This window comes from Rhipicephalus sanguineus, chromosome 9 (assembly GCF_013339695.2).
Source record: "Rhipicephalus sanguineus isolate Rsan-2018 chromosome 9, BIME_Rsan_1.4, whole genome shotgun sequence".
NCBI classification, from domain to species: domain Eukaryota; kingdom Metazoa; phylum Arthropoda; class Arachnida; order Ixodida; family Ixodidae; genus Rhipicephalus; species Rhipicephalus sanguineus.
The window spans coordinates 26,043,466-26,066,332 of record NC_051184.2 but is presented as its reverse complement, the minus strand read 5'-3'; the positions used below and the strand labels follow the sequence as shown (position 1 = coordinate 26,066,332).

General features: G+C 48.3%; 1 protein-coding gene across 1 annotated transcript in view; it reads left to right on the top strand.

Annotated features, from left to right (window-relative positions):
* Positions 1-22,867, top strand: part of LOC119404809 (protein FAM199X) — a 39,686-nt gene that overhangs the window by 6,722 nt on the left and 10,097 nt on the right. Inside the window, exons 3-6 of the mRNA XM_037671481.2 lie at positions 204-358; positions 1,351-1,537; positions 8,228-8,382; positions 13,151-13,353. Of these exons, the coding sequence (XP_037527409.1) occupies positions 204-358; positions 1,351-1,537; positions 8,228-8,382; positions 13,151-13,353 (700 nt within the window). The remainder of the gene's footprint in view (positions 1-203; positions 359-1,350; positions 1,538-8,227; positions 8,383-13,150; positions 13,354-22,867) is intronic.

The following is a 22,867-nucleotide window of genomic DNA, read 5'->3' as shown; positions in this document are numbered from 1 at the left end:
CTTATAACGAATTATTCTGCATATTGAACAGTTGTAAAATCTCCTTGAATATATATGCAATGCATAAAGTATTTTATATATTGAATTTTCTATATAGAGAACATTTTTGTGCTCCCCTTCAGACTCGATATATCCCGGTTCGACTGTACTGGCCCTGCACCCTTCACTTACCACTGAATATTGAAAACATTGTTTGGTTACAGCATGTCTTTACCCTCTGATCTCGTGCCCACCGAGAGCGTGTCCCTGCCTCTCGAGCGGCCAATGGGTGATCACAGTTCGGGGATACTGCTGGATGACGGCTTTGGATGTTGGGAAGACTTTGAGGACTTGCTCAAGAAGGACTCCAGCACTACATGTAAGTGGTTGTGCTTAGCTTGTACTTAGATCTCGTGTGCTGAAATTGCCGAAAAAGTCGCCATCTTCCTTCGTTTTTCTTTTACCCTCAGCGCTCAGTGCTGATTTGGCATGGGTGGATTTGGAGAACTGTTACAGAGTCTGTGCCTTGTACAAGTTTTAATTAGTAAATCCTGGATTTTTGTGCACCAAAACCATGATATGATGTAAGGACTGTGGAGTGATACTGAACCTGTATTTGATTAATGTTCACCTAAAGGTATATGTGCTCTTGGCAGAAATTGAACCTGCGACGTCTTGTTTTCAACTGGACATTGTGCACAATATGGTTAGTGTAGGGCAGAATGAGTGTGGAGTCTGAAATATCTGATTTTGCCGGGAAGTGCAAATGAATTCCACAAGTGACCAGAAAAAGCTTGTGCGCCTATTGGTCGAATGAACTAGGGAAGGGGCCCCCCATCAACCTATCTGTGCTTTGCGTTTCCATCCGTCGGCTCCCAGCTTGACTTAAGAGAAGCTTGTTATTGTGTTGTTACACTTGCCTACAATTCTTTCCTGCAGCCTGGTTGCTTCGTATATTGACCATTGTTAATGGTGTACAGGTAGGCAAGGAGCACAGTATTCGGCTCTGGAAGCTTGTGTGGAAGTGAAGCATGCTCCTATAGCCCAACGATCGCATTTCTTCGCAGTTGCCATTGTCCGGTCCTTTGCCTCCTTTGTTAGTGTAGACATTGAGAGCACAATTTGCAGCACTTAAAAGTTGCTTCGTGATGCGGAACAGCAGAAATCCGTGATAGCACGCGGTAGTTGCTACTTAATACTGGGAAGACTGTGGGAACAGTTACCTTGAGAACTGTGGAAACAACCTATCCACTTCTCTATTAGCTTGCAGCATGGCAACAAAGTGTGGTATATGGAATGAACAGGGATCAAACCGGGAATGATTGGAAGCCATTTGTCCCGTATTAAACACAAGCTGGGTGTGTTGTGCAGGTGACCTGGATTTCGAAGATTGGAGCCTGGATCTCACCGAATCGTCGGAGGTTCTCTCGGATTGGAGCAGTAGCGGGGGTCCCACAACGTTCGAGGGTGCCGAGGGCCACTGCTCGCGGCCGCGTTCGCGGCGGGGACCTTCACCAACGTCTTTGAACGTTGAACGATCGTCCTCAACTGCGAGCTGGTAGGTGGCATGCCGAACTCTGGGTGCATGTTCACTGGTGTTATTGTTTTCTCGGAAGCGCAGTTTTCATGCATTTGGGTAATGGTTGTACATAAGAGGTCCTTATTTACCTCTGACCTCTAGAAGTGGACAATGTGGCTATTGCATCACAAAAAACAACATAGTGAATGATATTTTGCAGGTCCCAGCTTCTATTTTTATTCTGGAATGTTTTCATTGAAAACTGCATGGAAGTGCTCTAAGCAATTTGTCGAATCAACCAAAGCGGCGAAAAATTTCTTAGATATCACTGGGAAAAAGAATTAGAATCTTTCAAGCCACGATACTTCCACAAAACATGTCTGAGGGCTGTTCACATGGTGTCTTAGCATATTTCTAGCCTTTCAATTTTCCACTTTGACTCTCACCTCCCCACAGCAAACAGGCACAAAGAACTAATGATCAAAGGTTGCTCTGAGGTCTTAGATCAGCCACGCCTGTTGTGTGGTTCCAGCATGCTTCACCATTGGTCTGGTGGGCTCTCTTACTGTGGGGCCATCATCTGGTTTTTTCTTTGCGCGAGTCAGTGACCGTCAAAGCAGGCCCTATGTAGTACTATGTTTTCATTTATTCGATGATCACATTTGGCCAAATTTTTCAGCTTATAATTTGCACCACGCTACTATTTGAATTTGCTTCAGATCAAAAAAGTGGCATTTGCATCTTGAGTGCTGTTTGTGAACGAGCACGGAGAGCTTTTTTAAAACCCGAATACTCATACCGTATTTACTCGAATCTAGGCTGACCCCCGAAATTGGCAAGGCCAAAAAAAAAAAAACTTTCTTCGAATGTAGGCCGAATGAAAAAAAAAAGAGAACACCATTTTATTGGTAGAAAACACAGCCTTTATTCTTACTCAAGCGCACACTCCGTAGGCATGCGCTTTTCCTTACGCAAGCGCACACTCTGTAGGCATGTAGTACATAAGTTTATTCATCGTTGTCATCGTCATCATCGTCCGCAACATCGCTGTCTTCTTTGTTGCTAAGCTCGTCCTAGAGAGCATCATCCTCGCTTCCGTCCATCGCATTGGAGATACAGTAAAAGCTCGTTAATTCGGATTTCACAGGACCGGAAAAAAATGTCCGAATTAACCGAATGCCAAATTAACGAATGAACAGGAAAAACATTAAAATCAAGTTGGAGAAGCATACCTTTATTTGCTGAAGTATTTTGTAATGGTCGTCTGCACTTTCACGCAGATTCCGGCTTACATTACAATTTTTCTTAACTTTTCCAAATGGCCAACAGCACGCAAACTGTCGGAAGTGCTCAGGCAAACGCCCTCTAATACCGTATAAACGCGTGTAAGGGCCGCACTTTTTTTTCAAGAAATGAGGGCCAATTTTCAGGGTGCGGCCCATACACGCGACTTTTTTTTTTTTTTAAGTAAAAACGCACCAGTTAGCGAACGAAGAGAGTTTATTGCAGTATACGACATTTCTTGCGACATACGTGCTCAATCGTCGTCACTCGGCGAGTCCTCAGACTTGGAGTCCGAGATGAGATGGTGTGCTGCGAAGCGCCGTCACCCCACAAGCACTCATCTTCCGTGCCATCCAAGCTGTTAGATATCCCGGCGACTTTAAAACTTCGGGACACAATGTCCGTCGACACCGAGCTCCACGCAGATAGGATCCACCTAAGTACAGTCACCAAGGCTAGTCCCTTCACACGCAGCAGGTCCGTTGTGAGTGCAAGACCATCATTCCGCACTTCAGTCACATAGCGGAGCAAGTCTTCTTCCAAATCAGGAAACTTGCACTGCTCTCCTCGGAAAGCGCGCTTAGTGCTGTTGGTGTTTCGCAAGGCTTCTTTCTGTGCACACCAACGTCAAACACACTTCTCGTCAACGTCGAATTTTCTGCCGGCGGCACGTATCCCATGCTCGAGAGCATACTCGATCACCATCAACATATAGCCAGCAGTGTAGCTATTCAGGTACTTGCCCATCTTGCCAAAACGTGAACGCCGTGTAGAAAACAAGCTAGCACGAAGGTCATCGAACAGTGCAGAAAACTACAGCAAATGGCTGGCTGAACTGCACAACCCAGGCACAAATTAATTGAACAACGCGAACGCCATGCCAAAGTTGGTGATGCTAATGCCGATATGGATAGCGCCGATAGCGCATTTTTATAGAGATATGAGAAGCTAAAGATAAAATCCTGCTTTAACCTTTAGTTGGCGGGTCTATGAATACTAATCAAAAAGTTAAAATTTTTAGCCCACTTCACGAACATCTTAACACGAATAAAATCCAAAAATATACTCTGGTGACGATAATGATGGTTGCGTTTCCTTGCGCCATCTATCGACTACGCCTAGAAGCTTACGCGCGCGCGCATTTTGAATACGTATTGGTTGAGGAAAGTATGGGTGCGGCCCTTACGCGGATTTTTTTTTTTTTAGAATATGCACTTCAAAAAAACGGGGTGCGGCCCTTACACGGGTGCGGCCCTTACACGCGTTTATACGGTATCAAAAGCGCCTCCGAGACTTCCCGTGAGGTGCGATGAGGTCGCGACATCATTTTCGTCACTGGAGCCCGCAAACGGTTAGCGTATGACGCATGCGCAGTTGCGCGAAAACCCAACACAAAGCTTTGCGTACGCTATTCTAAAACTGCCTAATTTCTTGATCGGGCAGGAGACCAGTCGTGGCGACACAATCATTAATCGCGATGTAGTCCTGAAGGGTCATATCTGTGGGAGGGACAGCATCGAAGGTCGGGCAGTCACCGTCGGCGGACTCGGCTGACACCTCGTCGATGCCACCGTCGGCTACTGCCGCATGCTCGGGCCTCACATGTAAACACGGTCGCAACGGGAAAAAAGAACTCCGCAAGAAGAGACGGTGCCGACACAACTCAAGGGAAAATGGCGTCGGAGGCGCAGTGGAGCGAAGAAAGAAGACGCTGACGTTCGGTGACGCTGCAATCGCCCCCACGAGTTGATGACGATGGCGGTGTCACTCAAGTTTCGGTTTCGCCCCAGTGGTGCCAGCGCTGCTTTACCGCACATTTGTGTAGCAGCAGCCGTAAGAATTTGTCCGAATTAAGCGGTGCGGAGCCCAATTCTGACGAATTAACGAAGGTTTGGTCCCATAGATTAACATGCACTTGGCCGGGACCAATAGAGCCGTCCGCATTATACGAATTTCCGAATTAACGGGTGTCGAATTAACGAGCTTTTACTGTACAACACTTTTTGAAAGCTCTTATTGTCATTTCATTTGGGATTTCATTCCACGCCGCGGCGATCCAGTTTGCCAGCTGGCCGAGCGAAGCACGCTTGATGCGCCCGGTTGGGGTAAACTGGTGTTCCTCCGACGTAATCCAGTCGGTGTAGTGCTTGCGAAGCCTGTCTTTAAAGGGCTTATTAATTGCGACGTCAAGCGGCTGGAGTTGGCTAGTCATGCCACCAGGAATTATGGCGATGTCCATACCAGCACGAGAAGGCGTGGTCTTGACACCGTCAGTCAGATGGCCGCGGTAGGAGTCGAGGACTAGAAGTGACTGCTTGCACAATGCGGCCCCTGGACGGCGTTCCCAAACCGTTTTCACCCAGTCCTCCATCAAACCGCTGGACATCCATCCTTTCTCATGAACACGCACGACAACAATCCTGGGGAACTTTTTGCCCGCTGGTACGGTCTTGCATTTGAAAATTATGAACAGAGGAAGTTTCCGCCCATCAGCGGTGTAGCACAACATAACCGTCGTTCGCTGTTTCTCGTAACCTGCCGTCCTGAGCTTCACTTCCTTCGCGCCCTTCTCGTTCACGGTCTACGTCGTCGGCATGTCAAAGAACACCGGGGTCTGGTCGGCATCCGCAATTTGTCCCAGTAGGTAGCCATTTTCCCGCCGTTTGTCCATTACATACCGCTGAAACTTCACAAGCTTCTCCTCGAAGTTATTTGGAAGCTTTTGACACACGGAGGTCCGTCGTCGCAGGCTGAATCCAAACCGTTTCATGAAGCGTGTTGTCCAGCCCCTGCTGGCTTTAAAACAGGCTCGTGAGACACCCTTCGTGATGGTGACTTCTCTGGCCTTCGCCTGAATAATTTCAGTCGTCACGGGCATTCCCGCTTCCCTCTGTTCTCTAACAAAATCGGCGACGACTTCTTCCACCACATGGTGTCAGCCGGTTTTTGGTCCAGTGAACGCCATGCAGGTTGCTGCACAACCGAAGAGTTCCGCACGTTGTTTTCGCCATCGTCGCACATTCTTTTCGTGCACGCCGAACTCTTGCTGTGCTCGTAGGTTCGATGTCTTTTCCGCATGTAACACGACCTTCCGCTTAAACGCCGCGCTGTAGTGGCACCGCTTGGTTGGTGCCATCGAATCTGAAGCACAATTGACACGTGCGTTTCGCGAGCAAGAGGCACAACTACACTGCACGATCGCTTTCAGAATGACCATTGACCAACTCCGCGCCTCCGCTGAACAGGCCTGAGCGGCCTCGTCACCGTGCAGCTACCGTAGAATGTCGCAAAAATGAGCCTCCAGCATGCAAAACCGGTACCTTGAGATCGGCGCATCGAGAGCCGTAATGCCGCTAGCGCGGCCGGGCCTTCAGGCATGTGGCAGCGGCGGCCAAATCGTGGTACCCGAATCTAAGCCGACCCCCCCCCCCCCCCCCCCACTTTCGCACATCGTTTTTTCGAAAAAAACATCGGCTTAGATTCGAGTAAATACGGTAATTGTGTAGCACAATGATCAAGCACAACTGTACGCAGCATGCGGTTGTTGAAAAGAAAAAAATACTGCAGAAAGCCAAGAAAAGGATCTCTTCTAACATCTACCAGTGACCCCCAAAAAGATCGCTGCTGGTCACTGCTGGCTTGAATAGCGGCTCTACTATCAACAGTCAGCACTTCCACATGTGCGCACACTTTCGTATCTGACGTTTGATATTTTTGGCCATTGTGCAGCACTATTTGATTCGATTCTAGATGAATTTCACTATTTGCACACACCTAATTTTGTATGGCCGTGTGCCAGTTGTCTACCATGTGAAAGTGAGTCCTATACAGTAGAACCCCGCTGTTACGTTCCTCACTGCTGCGTTTTCTCGGCTGTTACGTCGTTTTCCGCCGGTCCCGGCATAGCTCCCATAGGATACAATGTATTGGGAACCCCGCTGTTACGTCGTAACTGTCGGACCGTTCCCGTATGATACGTCGCAAAGTGCGCTCGGAGCCGACCGAGTGACTACCAAAGAGAGCCGCCATGGTGCATTTTCACGCAGCTTGGCCTCGCTTGACCGTAATATTAGCCGTGTGAGAGGCGCAAGCAACAGAATCTTTCAATTGATGCAAACAAAAGCATGGCCTTCGAGATTCAAATTGCAAAGATGGCGTCTATGACGTAACTGCTCGCGAAAGCAAGGCCTTCGAAATTGGCATTTACTATTGACAAAAGCATAGCCTTTGAGATTTGTATTGCACAAACATGGCGTGTATGACGTAATTTCTTGCGAAAGCAAGGCCTTTGAGATTGGCATTTTCTGCCATCGTGTTGGCGTAGACTCATCATCGTTATTTGTCGGAGAGCGGGAGGAGTTCGAGCTGGTTGGAGCTCGCATGGTCATGCGTGCGGTTCGTGGTCGGACTTGACGCGCCGGTCGTGATTGCGTGTGCTTAGTTCTTTCATGCCTACAGCTGTTGGTGTTAAAAAAATCACATACGTTGATTACATTTCTGTGGATGAGGCCGTCCTAAGCTCCGCGTTTCTATCCATCGACTAGATCGCGGCTGAGCGCGCCAATTTTCGTGCTGCTCGTAAGAATTGAAATAAAATTCTGTACCACTAAATATTTTGCTGTTTTTTCTGTTTTGCGGCTCTTATGTTTCCCGTCTCTTACGTTTATTTCCTACGGTCCCTTCAAAAATGTATCAGCGGGGTTCTACTGCATAACCCCTGATCTTATCCAGCATTGCTTTTGGCTGTTGTTGAGATTGTTCCAGACAAGGCACGCAAGCTATAGAGGCCAGTTGTTTAATATATGTAAGGAAGGCAGCAAATATTTCTGGTTGTTCCTGCAGATTAGAACCATAGGCGTGCACAGGGTTCACCTTTGGGATAGCCCTACGCACCTTCCACCCCTTTACTGGTAGAGTCCGAAAGAAAACGAGCTTCGGAATGGAGGCAAAAACGATAATAAATCGATGGCATGCTTCTCACAAAGGCCTGCCTTTGGTTCCCGGCTTTCTGGGGGTAAAGGTGGGAAATAAACATTTCTTAGAAAGCAGCATGAGGGGTCCTTGGCTGAAAATTTCCTCATAAACCTGCGGAGCCATAATCCAGCACTTTGAACAATGACTAGGTCCGACTGAGCAACGATGGGGGGCAGACTTGACGCCCCCTTCACCCCCATCCCAACACTAAAACTTGTCCCGTTTGTGACTCGATGTGAGAATGGCGACTGGGCTTATTGGTTCTGCATATCTCGAAGTGTAAGACGCGACGACAGCAAACAAAATTGAGAGCCATACAGATACAGTCATACACACACAAGCGCTCAGTGTTATTGTATGACTCTCCCTTTTGTCCGTTGTCGTCATTGCATCTTACACTTCAAAATAGGTTTGTGGCTCGTGCTCCATAATGCAAGCTCTGAACATCTCGTCGTTCTTTTTGCCCAACAGGTCTGCCATGACCAGCGGGGAGCAACTGCGGACAGTGGAGGCTCTGACCGAAGCAATCAGCCACCGCTTGGGGCTGCGGGAACAGCTGGATGTGATACGCATCATTGACCCGACAGTCACTGTTGACCCGTCTGCCGGACGAGAGATTGCCGTCGGTCAGTCTGCTCCTCTTTCTCTGGGAATTCGGATTCTTGTGAGCTAGCTAGTTGGCATTTTCAGTGGAGGCGAAGGTGCTTGAGGCCCGTGTACCTGTGATTTAGGTGCACGTTAGAGAACCCCAGGTGGTCGAAATTTCCGGATCCCTCCACGTGGCGTTCCTAATAATTATATCATGGTTTTGGGATGTAAAACCCCTACAATTATTATTGATTTCGATCCTTGTGGGAAAGGCGTCACAGTTTCCTGAAGATTGAAGTAGCAGGAGCCCTCGCATTATTTATACAACAAAGAAGATTTACCCTGAACAAAAACATGTCAACAGTCACTATAAATCTAAAGGGGCATGTGAAGGAATGTTAAGCTGGATTAGTAAAGTGACATTTTTACAAGCTTAAATTTCAAACCCTAAACTACTCGGAGGTTGAAATGTAGTTGTGGTGTTGTAGTTGTGCATGAGTTGACAATGGAACACATAGCCGCAAGAATTTTTTCTTCATAATACATCACAGCCACGATAGGGAGCCTTTGAATGGTGCCCTTGTAAAGTCCAAAGGCACACACAATGCACTCGGAAGTGACCGTCAGTCTCGTTTCTCACCCTAGTATGTACAGTAAAACCCCGTTAATTCGGACTTCACGGGACCAGAGAGAATGTCCGGATTAACCGAGGGTTCGAATTATCGCGAGTACGATCAAAACACTAGAAAAATGTTTCCGCCACCACCAGACTTTTATTTCTTAAAGAAGTCGGTGATCGCGGTTTGCTTCGCGGAGGCAACGTGCAAGGAAATCACAATTTTGCTACGTTCCTGAAGGTCCGCGCACACTGTGCCGCAAAGCGGCGGTCTAGCTGACGCAGCCAGGTCATCCAAGCCTTTCTATTAAAGCGGTAGTCGACAGGCAGCTGCTTAACTTGGCTTCGCAGCCTTTCCTATCACCAGCAGCGGCAACTACTCTGTGCCAGTCATGCTCGTAGCCAGAAGAACCGTCACCCACTCTTTTCTCCGTTTCCCGCCGACGCACGGGTCCCCCTTAAACACGATCGTCTTGTCAGGCGCTGTCTCGTCAGTGTTGAAAATGTTGCACGGCTCGTACGTAGAAAGGAGTGCGGAAAGTCCGGAACGCCAGGCCTGCACAACGCTTCACCGCGCACGTTGCGGAACACCAGGGGTGCTATCGCGGAACGATGCCTTATGCCATATTCTATGCTATTCTTATCATCCACCACTCATGGCTGGCTGATCGCGTTGATACAGTGGCTAGTACGGTCCGATATTCTAGGGACCGTAACTGTAGCGTTGATAACGCGGACGGACCGTCGCCATGTTGCCTGTTGCTGATGACAGTAGCGATGCACTGCCTTTCATTGTGTATGTGCCTCCGAGATGCAAAGCTCGTTTTGAATCTCGGAGGCCATAATCCGATCTCGTTACCTCGTTTTAAATCTCGGAGGCCATGATCCGATCTCGAAATTGTTCAGATGCGCCGTCATTTCGGCTGCGAATCCGAATTATATCCAAACCGCGGCCGTGGCGGTATCCGCTGCTGCTTCCCCGTCTCGACCCGACCTCGGTCGGGAGTTCGAATTAACCGAAGCGCGGTCGAATCTGTCCGAATTAATGAGAGTTCTCAGCCATAGAACAATGCACATTTTGGCCGGGACCAGACGCCGCGTCCGAATTAACCGAAATTCCGAATTAACGGGGGTCGAATTAACGAGATTTTACTGTATTGTGAAAGCTGGCTTGCACAAAAGCACGGCGCTGAAGCGCCGAGTGCACACCAGTCCCGTCAGCGGTTGATCCCAAGTGCCAGTAGGCTTATTGCCTCTATTCATAATTCTCTTAGCCCCCCTAGTGCTAGTACCAGTACAATCAAGTGGTTGTCCTTGTGAGTGTTTTCGTACGAAAGTGTGTTCCATTTTGTTAAAGATATAGGTTAGTTGAAGTATATATTTTTTGCAACCTCAATCCTCCTCGTTGAGACATGGGTCAGCAGAGCCTGAAGTGTAGTGATTGCAGCCTCATAACACTTGCCAGGCAAGTGTAATTACAGTAAAAGCTCGTTAATTCGGATTTCACGGGACCGGAAAAAATGTCCGAATTAACCGAATGCCGAATTAACGAATGAACAGGAAAAACAACATTAAAATCAAGTTGTAGAAGCATACCTTTATTTGCTGAAGTATTTTGTAATGGTCGTCTGCGTTTTCACGCAGATTCCGGCTTACATTACAATTTTTCTTTACTTTTCCAAATGGCCAACAGCACGCAAACTGTCAGAAGTGCTCAGGCAAACGCCCTCTAATATCAAAAGCGCCTCCGAGACTTCCCGTGAGGTGCGATGAGGTCGCGACATCATTAATAATTTCTTGATCGGGCAGGAGACCAGTCGTGGCGACACAATCATCAATCTCGATGTAGTCCTGAAGGGTCATATCTGTGGGAAGGACAGCATCGTAGGTCGGGCAGTCACCGTCGGTGGACTCGGCTGACACCTCGTCGATGCCACCGTCGGCTACTGCCGCATGCTCGGGCCTCACATGTAAACACGGTCACAACGGGAAAAAAACAAGAACTCCGCAAGAAGAGACGGTGCCGACACAACACAAGGGAAAATGGCGTCGGAGGCGCAGTGGAGCGATGAAAGAAGACGCCGACGTTCGGTGACGCTGCGATCGCCCCAACTAGTTGATGATGATGGCGATGTCACTCAAGTTTCGGTTTCGCCCCAGTGGTGCCAGCGCTGCTTTACCACACATTGTGTAGCGGCAGCCGTCAGAATTTGTCCGAATTAAGCGGCGCGGAGCCCAATTCTGACGAATTAACGAACGTTTGGTCCCATAGATTAACATGCACTTCGGCCGGGACCAATAGAGCCGTCCGAATTATCCGAATTTCCGAATTAACGGGTGTCGAATTAACGAGCTTTTACTGTAATTACATCAGGCTGCCTTCCATTGTGTACTCATACTCCATTTTTGTTCTTATTTGTCACTTCAATCGTTACCTTAGATCATTAACTCCACCATTACCACTGTGGCCCTAGACTGCTTATTTTAGTTATTTACCCACTATAGGATGACATCATCATTTTTAATTCTTTTTAACCCTGATACAGGGTAAATAGAAACTTCACGACACTCTTTGGCCTAGATGCCCTTGTGCCATTAGACGTTATCGATCGTCATCATCATCTCCATGCCACCTGGTGTCTGCTCTGAGAAACCAAAACCGAAACTCCACACCACATTGTGCCTTTATTGCAGGGGCTCAACAGCTGCGCCAATTGTGCCAATTTGATACAATTCCTTATTTTTGCGCCACGCTGCGCCAAAATGCCCAACCAGCATCAAAATTTTGTCAGTTGCGCAAATTTTAGTGAGAAATGAAGGCCACGTTGGTCATCTGCATTGTGAGCATCATCATCCAATACAGGTGCGCAGGCCCCCCACCGCCACCCCCGCAAAAGAAAAGAAAATAGTCTGTTTCACCGCAAGGACAAAGCAATGAATGCAATAGCAACAAATTGTAATGTTATACGAAGTGAGGCTGGCAGCAAACTGTTCTGTATCCGATCTCATGTAACTCTACGAAACGTTGGTGTAAGAGAATACGGCCGCTCCAGGGAAAGATGCTCTTTCTGCAGTGTCTTCGCATTGAGAGCGCAGCACGTAGCAGGATATACGAGCCACCCGCTGATGGCTGCCGAGATAGTGCGCGCACCAGCAATCGCTACCGTGCTCTTAGAATCTAAGTTCAAAGTTGCTGCTCAAGCGACAACCCCACCTCCCTCGCGTCTTTTCATGCTCGTTCAAGATGGGCGGGGTGTTATCGCATGCGCCCTTTGGGCGATGGAGATGAGCTGGCTCGTTTGATTTCTGCTTCAGCCACATTTGTCACCCGCGCTCGCGCACTTTTACACGTGGTAGAACATACTATGCGCGGGAGGATGTTGTCAATTTGGACTCTATATGTGACATGACGGCACAAACCCGTCAACAGTGTCCATATAATTGCTATCGCAATAAAAAAGGACAGTGGCGTTCAAATTTCCTGATGCTTGTTTTATAGCGTGCAGAATGCTTTTTAAGCCACTTTTGTCGCAGTACGCTGGTGTCCTGCGAAAAAGCATACTGAAATTTAGAAGGGGTTTATTAGTACTAGCTGTCAGGGACACAGCAGGTTTTGTTCCTTAATTACTCATTCATGCACGCGCCGTGTAATTACGAGTACTAGTATGATCGCTGATGTCTAAAAAATTATTGGCAATCATTTAGAGCTGCTGCGTATGGCATTTCTGCGGCCTTGAGAAACGTATAGGCAAAAACATACCCCAGTTTTCTTTTTTCGCCACCCCCATTTGCTCCTGCTTTACGAATCTCCCGAATTTTGAGGTTGCCAGGTTCGCAGGTCCACATTAGCATTTTCAGTGCCTGTTGAATTATTTGACAGGTCCTGCAAACGCTAATGTGGACTTAGTCATTGTTTTCACTGAGGGGTGGCTCAACACACTGCTTTTATTGAGATAGCAGTGTTTACGTGCACTGTGCAGAAGTTAGCTGATGTTGAATGGTTTGTACATATTTTTGTTTTCTTTTCTAAAAGTAAGCCTTCTTTGTTATACTGCTCTAAATTTAGACTTTGGTGTTCCAAAAAGAACATTTTGTTGCTCCAGAATCCTATTTTGGCTGTTGCATCCCTGTTAGTGCCATGTTTAATGTCAAAGCTGAAATTTGGGGCCCTGTTCTCCACGTTTCTGCAGACCTGAGGCGCCTCGATGACCACAAGCTCCGGCAGATAGCCGAGTACGTGCGGACTAGTGTGGAGGCCCAGGCGGCGGCAGTGGACAACAAGCCAGAGGTCACGGCCCAAGGCTCTCGAAAAAGAGGCCGTCGTCAACAAAGCAACCCTCATTCAGCCTCCGGCCGCAGCACCCCTGCTTCGTTGAACGCACCTGTGCACAAAGTAAGAATGGGACACTGCCACCAACAGAATGAGTTACAGGTACGCTAAAGGGGACAATGTAGTCTGGCCACGGCGCAAGAAATATTTAGGAGGTGAACTTAGGTAGCGTGGGCATCCGCAGGCGACCAGATTATGTCACAAAAATAGCGTGTGCCGACGGAGGCACTTCAACTGGCAGAGCCGCAACCACGGAGCAGGAAAACAAAAATGAAAAAAAATGTATATACAGTATAACCTCGTTACAACGGATCTGTTTACAACAGACATTCGGATATTATACAGTAAAAGCTCGTTAATTCGACTCTCGTTAATTCGGAAAATCGATTAATTCGGACACGTCATCTGGTCCCTGTAAATATACGCATCACTCTATGAGACTGGGCGCTCGTTATTTCGGACAGATTTGACCGCAAATCGGATAATTCGGCGACTTTTGGGCCGCTGGCGAGGCTCGAAAACTAAAGAAGAACAATTCGGAACAAAAGTGAAGCTCAAACGCAGCATCGCCATGGACATCAATTATCGACTTGGCTTGGATTGAGACTGCTTAAACGCCTTTTTTTCGCGTGTGGGTTTTGTTGCTTTGTTCCCGTTGGTGTGCTGCATCGTTGATAGCCGATTTATCGAGGAACGTTTCACTACGGCTCCTTTAGCTTGATCGTTGCTGGTGCTTTTGTGTTGACTTCTCGTGTGACCGCACTCCACCCCGATGGCAAAGCCGGCGAAGCAGCCCAAGTACGAGGCCAAGGACTTCACCACCAAAGTAGAAATTTTGCGTGTTCTGAATAATGGGCTGTCCCGACAAGAAGTGATGAAGAGTGATGAAAGGGGATCCTTGTATCGGCGGCAGAAGAAGCAAGGAACGAGTAACCGTACTTTTAACCACCAACGTGACGGGAACAGAGCGCTTGCTGCTTCTCGTTATCGGAAAGGTTCAAAAGCCACGCTGCTTTGAGAACATCAACAATCTTCCTGTGGATTACCGTGCCAACCGAAAAGCGTGGATGACGGGTGAAACTTGCGGACACTGCAGATACAGTAAAAGCTCGTTAATTCGGATTTCTAGGGACCGGAAAAAATGTCCGAATTAACCGAATGTCCGAATTATCGAATGGTCGAAATAAACACAATAAATGCACGAGTTTTTTCAACATACCTTTACTTAAAGGGACACTAAAGGCAAATATTAAGTCGACGTTGATTGTTGAAATAGCGGTCCAGAAACCTCGTAGCGCTGCTTTTGTGCCAAGGAAGTGCTTATTTTGAAATAAAATCACGTTTTTAGTGGTCCGCATCGCGTTAGCGCGCTTCAAATCTCCCGCCTGAAAATACGACTCTCATACGTCACTGCTGCCATGCCCAACGTTGCCCGCTTTTAATGCGCGGCCGCCGACACTAGTAGCAGCCGAGCGGAAGTAGCGGGACCCACAGTAGCAACAACGGCGCTGCGGCAAAGACTTGCTCGGATGGGCACATTCAAAGCCGTCACCAAGTTGCGGTTGGTCTCGTAATCCTCAGTACGAAAGTGCAGCGAGCACACGCGCAGAGGTTTTGACTGTTTAGCACACTGGCGCAATGGCATGACACTAAGCCACTTCGAGCGTAAGGGTTCATTCCGCGGCACCCAGTGAAAAGACACACCGGTTTCCTTGCTGCAGCACTGGCGTTGTGCACCATTCGGGCATCCGGCAATATCACACGCATGCGGCATTTTGTCGAACTTTCTGTCAGAGCGACCTTCACGAGCGCGCAAAACACGCACGGCAGTACGCGATCCCGAAACTACCACTGAGACGGGCGAGGCACAGCTCGGCGAAAACGGAACCTTTGAACCACGCGCGCCGTTCCCCATGGCAACGCCACGGAGGTTTTGTTTTCCATGAATCAAGCGGAAACGAACAAACAGCATTTTATTACGTCTTTTGATGCTCGGAATGTTCTTTTTTTACTGCTGCTAGTTTGATTACTAGTGATTTATTGTAGGCCGACTTCCCTACGTCATCGGGATCACTTCGAAAATGTCCCACTCGTGGCGCTCGTCATGTGATACATTTAGCTTAATTTCTCGGTAAGTAGGGCACTGCTGTTGATAATATTGCCGTTTTAGAAGTTGTCATACATTGGGCTTTCACTCTAACATAAATTGTTATTTGCCTTTAGTGTCCCTTTAACAAAGTAATCGCGGATGCTTGTCTGTTTTCGAGTGGAAATTCGCGCGGACACAACTTTTCTGAGCCCTTCAAGGTGCTCAGCAGCTCGCATGATGTCTGCAGTACCGCAAAAGTTTCACCCGTCATCCACATTTTTCGGTTGGCACGGTAATCCACGGGAAGATTGTTGATGGGCAAGCGCTCTGTTACCGTCACGTTGGGGGATAAAAGTACGGTTACTCGTTCCTTGCTTGTTGCCGCCGATTGAAGGATCCCCTTTCATCACTCTTCATCACATCTTGTCGGGAGAGCCCGTTATTCCGAGCACGCAAAATTTCTACTTTGGTAGTGAAGTCCTTGGCCTCGTACTTGGGCCGCTTCGCCGGCGTTGCCATCGGCAGAGAGTGCGGTCGCACGAGAAGTCAGCACAAAAGCACCAGCAAAGATCAAGCTAAAGGAGCCGTACTGAAACGTTCCTCGATAAATCGGCGATCAACGATGCAGGGGTGCTATCGCGGAACGATTCTATTTCCAATTCCAATGCCTTTCGTGCTTTTCGCGCTTGGCCAGTGGTCAGAACGACGGTCCGTCCGCGTTATCAACGCGATCAGCCAGCCGTGAGTGGTGGATGATAAGAAAAGCATAGAATATGGCATGGAATCGGAAATAGCATCGTTCCGCGATTGCACCCCAGCACACCAACGGGAACAAAGCAACAAAACCCACACGCGAAAAAAAGCCATTCAACCAGTCTCGATCCAAGCCAAGTCGATAATTGATGTCCATGGCGATGCTGCGTTTGAGCTTCACTTTTGTTCCGAATTGTTCTTTTTTCATTTTCGAGCCTCGCCAGCGGCCCGAAAGTCGCCGAATTATCCGATTTGCGGTCAAATCTGTCCGAAATAACGAGCGCCCAGTCTCATAGAGTGATGCGTATATTTACAGGGACCAGATGACGTGTCCGATTTAACTGATTTTCCGAATTAACGAGAGTCGAATTAACGAGCTTTTACTGTATCATGCGAGCTGCTGAGCACCTTGAAGGGCTCAGAAAAATTGTGTCCGCGCGAATATCTGCTCGAAAACAGACAAGCATCCGCGATTACTTTAAGTAAAGGTATGTTGAAAAAACTAGTGCATTTATTGTGTTTACTTCGACCATTCGATAATTCGGACATTCGGTTAATTCGGACATTTTTTCCGGTCCCTAGAAATCCGAATTAACGAGCTTTTACTGTATACCAATTTGCGGCGTTATGCCGACCTCCGTATTTGTTCCATTGATTGAACTTCGTTTACAACGGATTCTGGTACAACGGACATTCAGATATAATTGACTAAAATGTCAGGCCAGCAAGGTGGTCAGGACTCCTTTATAGCGAACTTTTCTACCACGGGCATACCAAATTCAATAACTTCCGACTTCAAACATCGCTTAGCACACTTTCGGGACGGGAACAGCGCGCCGCAGATATTGACACACCGATTTAAGAACGAATTCTGCCGACCTCTGGTCTGTCATTGATCGGCTATGCCTAGCTGTAGCGACAAAAAAATCAGCGCGCAGTATGTTTGGTGTTGCGTTTTGGGACGCTGACGCGCGAAATTGCTAGCCGCTGCCACCGTAGCTTCTCCGAGCGGTCGCTGCGCGGCGAGCATGGCCGGGGGCTCCGCTGCCGATGCGCAAAATGCCAATCCGCGGATCTGAGGAGCCAGCGGGCGATTCGATTCGTTGGTTGCGACGAAGGACATTGCGGCTTCTTCGCTTTCGCATCTCCCCTAGTGCGATGTTCTTGCCCGCAAAGTTCGGATTTGTTTCGTACATAGGCACCGTGAGTGGAGTTGGGCCTAGCCACGACATCGAATAGAAAGCTAGGTTGCGATGCGCGTGGCCGTGGTGCCCGATGTTTCAAAGCACGTCATGCTCGATGGCGAGTACAAAGAGTTGTCCTGCGGTGGTATTCGTCATAAGCTCCGAAGTGCTGATAAGAACTTCTAATAACGGGTCCAACGAGTCAACACTATTACAGTCTCGTGTCTGCGATGTTCTACGCACGTCTGCGATGTTCGTGACGAGTGCGGCGCGCTATCGTAATCTGATGATTGAGCTTCCGCTTGTAGCTGCCAAACTAAGGCGTTCTAAATTATCGTCGACCCGTGAACACAGAACGAGTGCGAACGCGTCACTAAGTAGCGCAATTTTCGACAGCCACGACCTCGCGACGCGCAAGCAACAGACGAAGATCCCGAAGCTTCAAACATGCGTTTTTTGTACACTTGTTACTGAGTGGAAGAGCTAGCTGAAACGGAGAACTTGAACACAGAGAAATGCTCTTTACGAGCCCAAAATGGTGGCACCCGGTTGCGCGCTGTTGCCGAGCTATAATTTTGAATAACGCTGTTTTTCTTTTTGCTACGAGGGGCGTTCAATAAAGATTTCCCCTGACCCACTCCCTGAGGACGGAGAGCAACGAAACTTTGCAGATTTATTAGTCCTTCTCTACATAGGTGCCACCCAGGGACACATACTTCTCACATCTTTTTATGCAACTGTAAGCACCTCGCTTGTAGAAGTCCACAGGTTGCTGAAAAATCCATGTTGTAACTTCAGAAATCAGTCTTATCTGGAAAATGCTTGCCCTTCAAATATGACTTCAATGTTGGAAAGAGGTGAAAGTCCGATGGTGCGAGGTCGGGTGAATAAGGGGAATGCGGTTGAATTTCAAAGCCTCAGGAGCGTGCTTCCGTCTGGGCAACATGCGAGTTGTGAACTGGGGCATTGTCTTGCAGAAGGCGAACTCCTTTGGTGAGCATGCCACGTCTCTTGTTTTTGATGGTCTCTCGCAATTTCCGCAGCAGTGGAGCATAGTATGCCCCAGTCATCGTGGCACCCATTGCTAGGAAATCCATCAAGACTACTCCGTGCTGGTCCCAAAAGACTGCGAGCATGACCTTGCCCGCCGAGGGCTGGGTGCGTGCCTTCTTTGGAGGCGGTGAGTCCAAGTGCTTCCATTGCATCGACTGCACTTTAGTCTCCATATCATAGTGACGGACCCAGCATTCATCCTGTGTAATCAGTCTGTTGAAAAAGTCCTGCTGGTATCCATGGCACATGGTCAAAAGAGCCTGGGAGCATTCGAAGCGTTCCTGCTTTTGAAAAGGTGTGAGCAGCCGGTGAACCCAGCGATCGGATACCTTATGCATATGAAGATGGTTCTGAATGATTTTTTCCATGGACTCCACACTAATCTTGACATGTTGGGCTAGGTCTCGAACGCTAACGTGGCGATTTTCCAAAATGGCGGCCTCCACTTGCTGCATGGTGTGTTCATCGACAGCGGAGTGGGGTCGCCCTGCAATCGGAGCCGCTTCCACCGAAATCAGACCGTATTCGAATTGACGATGCCAGTTCTTCACTACATCATATGATGGGGAATCCTCCCCATAAACCTCTTTTGTCTCATCGAACGTCTCCCTTGGAGTGCGGCTTTTCAAGTACGGGAACTTGACGGCTGCTCTGTATTCCACTGCATCCATTATCATACCTCACACCACTTCAGCAACTCTAAAAGAAAGACCGTTATTAGTTTAGAGTTGCACATTGGCACGTGACCTACAGTGACTTATGTCATTACACATGCGCAGTTTCAGCATCCTGCAATAAATAGAAGTCAGTCAGGGGAAATCTTTATTGAATGCCCTTCGTATTTCCGCAATTTTCGCCAAGTCGACAGACGCAAAAAAAAATTTTATAGCACTTTTACATAGTTTTCAGTGAAGATATTTTGGCATCAGATAGAAAATGGGCTACAGAAACTGAAAATGCGATTTTTTAAAAATCACATTTTTTTTTGGTCCCCCATTAAAAATAAAGACCATGTTTGTCTCTCGTAATTCTTTCCGGTTATAACAGACCCATTCAGTGTTTACATAAAAGTCTGTTGTAACAGTACCTTGGTTTTACTTACTCCCTTTACAACAGGCCAAAATCCTCTTCACTATGAAGGTCTATTGTAATGAGGTTGTACTGTACATACAGTCAACTGCCGATTTTTCGGACGCCCGATTTTCCGGACATGCTCGAAAATTCGGACGCTTTCGCGGCACCGTCACCAGCCCCATAGACTTCAATGTATTAGAATGTCCAAAATTTCGGACGCTGAAGCTATTCCGCGTCCGATTTTTCGGACTTTCTGCCCAAATGGCAGGTCCGAAAGGCATTATTTGAAGCCCCCCACCTCTGCCGCGTTTATCATATCGTAGGTTCGAACAAGGGCTTTCGCGAGTCGATCTGTTTTAGACAGTAGCAGAGTCCGAAAGTCAGCTTTGCCGCAATGCCAAAGCGTTGTGGGGTGAAGCAGACCACAAATTCAAAGGGGCCGCTATCGCGGCGCCGTGCGGCGATGTTACGGATAAGCAGCGGAAATGCACGGAGTCGTGATGGCGGCAGCTGGCAAACGCACCAGTACAACTTAATCGCTGACAACCCTTACGATAAGCATCTTCAGTTAACTGCTCGGTAGTGCACGTGGCCTAGCGCAGTTGCATGCGTACTGCACGCATTTAATAGGCGAGAACCCAAATGCGCCGCGCCGCCATTCCTGCTGCCTCTTTGTGCGAGACCGCTAAGTGCGCCGCAAGACGCGTTGCCTTCGCGGACGAAACCAGCTCGCCATTGCCGCGCCCGTGTGCGGTCAGTAACTAAGTGCGCATCACGAACCCTTTCATGATAAATGCATGCGTACGATACAGCAACAGTAAAGTGACGGCGTCAGTTTAGTTGGCGATCTACTGCACACAACTAGAAACGATCGGCTTGACACGGCAGCAAATGCTGCGTATCGGCGACGATTCGGCGATGTGTGTGCGCATATGCGCACACGCGTCGGGGAAAGCCAGACGAGTCGTCCGCTCTTCCGCCACAGTCTTTGTGTTCCGCGTCATCGTTTACAAACGCTTCATGCAAGATAGCCGTAATCTATTCCGCGCTTTGCTGTTATCAGCGGCGCTCATCACGAGATGTAAAAGTGGCGGTTGGCACGTACGCAGTTAAGCGGGGTTCGCGGCAGGTACCGAATGTATTTGCGAGAGCCTGGGCGCGCACCAAAATGCCTGATAATTGTACTGGGAGGCATTAATGCTATTTCGGACGTGGCTGTGGCGATTTGACCGCTTAAGCGGAATAAAAAAGCATGAATTTGTTTTTTCGGACTGCTCGAATTTTCGGACGATTTCGCGGTCCCTAGGGAGTCCGAAAAATCGGCAGTTGACTGTATATGCAGCCGGTTGTGGGAGCAGGCTTTATGCGAGCTCCCCTATACATGCCCTTTGGCAGCGTTTGTGAGCAGACGATAGCGGCGTTCCCGTCAGCGGGCACATAAATATTTTGTTGTTGCATAACCGAAACAGCGGCAATTTCCTTATCTGCTGCCAGATGCTGCTAGCTTGTGGCTCTCTGGAAGCGTGACATCATCTGGTCACCTGAAATAGCGGAGTCGCACCTCCTAAATCTTTCTTGCTCCGTAGGTCTCGCTGATCAGTTTTGTGAAAACCCAGGAGGAGGAGTAAGAAAGAAGCTTCACATGAAGCAAAAGGAAGAGTGTACAGTAAAACCCCGTTAATTCGGACTTCACGGGACCAGAGAGAATGTCCGAATTAACCGAGGGTTCGAATTATCGCGAGTACGATCAAAACACTAGAAAAATGTTTCCGCCACCATCAGACTTTTATTTCTTATAGAAGTCGGTGATCGCGGTTTGCTTCGCGGAGGCAACGTGCAAGGAAATCGCAAGTTTGCTAAGTTCCTGAAGGTGGCTGTCCGCGCACACTGCCGCAAAGCGGCGGTCTAGCTGACGCAGCCAGGCTCAAAATATTTCGGCCGTCATCCAAGCCTTTCTATTAAAGCGGTAGTCGACAGGCAGCTGCTTAATGTTCTTAAAACATCTTGGCTTCGCAGCCTTTCCTATCACCAGCAGCGGCAGCTACTCTGTGCCGGTCATGTTCGTAGCCAGAAGAACCGTCACCCGCTCTTTACTCCGTTTCCCGCCGACGCACGGGTCCCCTTTAAACACGATCGTCTTGTCAGGCAGAGCCTTATAGAACAGCGCTGTCTCGTCAGTGTTGAAAATGTTGCACGGCTCGTACGTAGAAAGGCGTGCGGAAAGTCCGGAACGCCAGGCCTGCACAACGCTTCACCGCGCACGTTGCGGAACACCAGGGGTGCTATCGCGGAACGATGCCTTATGCCATATTCTATGCTATTCTTATCATCCACCACTCGTGGCTGGCTGATCGCGTTGATAACGCGGACTGACGCGGACGGACCGTCGCCATGTTGCCTGTTGCTGATGACAGTAGCGATGCACTGCCTTTCATTGTGTATGTGCCTCCGAGATGCAAAGCTCGTTTTAAATCTCGGAGGCCATAATCCAATCTCGTTACCTCGTTTTAAATCTCGGAGGCCATGATCCGATCTCGAAGTTGTTCAGATGCGCCGTGGATTTCGACTGCAAATCCGAATTATATCCGAACCGCGGCCGTGGCGGTATCCGCTGCTGCTTCCCCGTCTCGACCCGACCTCGGTCGGGAGTTCGAATTAACCGAAGCGCGGTCGAATCTGTCCGAATTAATGAGAGTTCTCAGCCATAGAACAATGCACATTTTGGACGGGACCAGACGCCGCGTCCGAATTAACCGAAATTCCGAATTAACGGGGGTCGAATTCACGAGATTTTACTGTATTTGGAGCGTCTTTCTGTGGCACAATTGTCAACTGTCTTGTGGGCCTTTTCTTGCATTATCGCCTTGCACTCTGTACTCATAGGTTGCCAGCAGTGTCCACGCCATCAGCGTGGCATACCCTATTGACTTGCATAATGATCACACTTTTTTTATTTAAAAAATGACTCGAACTTAGGGGTGTGATCATTACGCGGGGTAAATTATCTGTGAAAAACGAAAATTTACATCATGTCGGCGCTGTATGAATTGCTATTGCCCTTTTATTTTTCTCTTATTCTATAAATGACCCCATACTTTTAACCAGTCTCAAACCTTACTGCCGTCACTGCAATATTCGTTGTTGGAGCAGGCAGTGTCATCACTGGAGGAAAGTTGAGAAAAAGAATGTGCAGCATTGCCTGGTGCATCATTTGGTCATGCCTGGTCAGCACAAAGCAGTTTTTAAGCACATTCACTGCCATAACTTTATCTACTACCGCTACGACCGACGAGTATGTTACCGCATTTACTCTAATCTAACGCGCACCTTTTTTCCGGTAAAACGAGTCCAAAAATCGCATGCACGTTAGAATCGAGTACCGAAAAAAAAAAAAAAAAACTCGTTTATCATATTGCCATCAGCA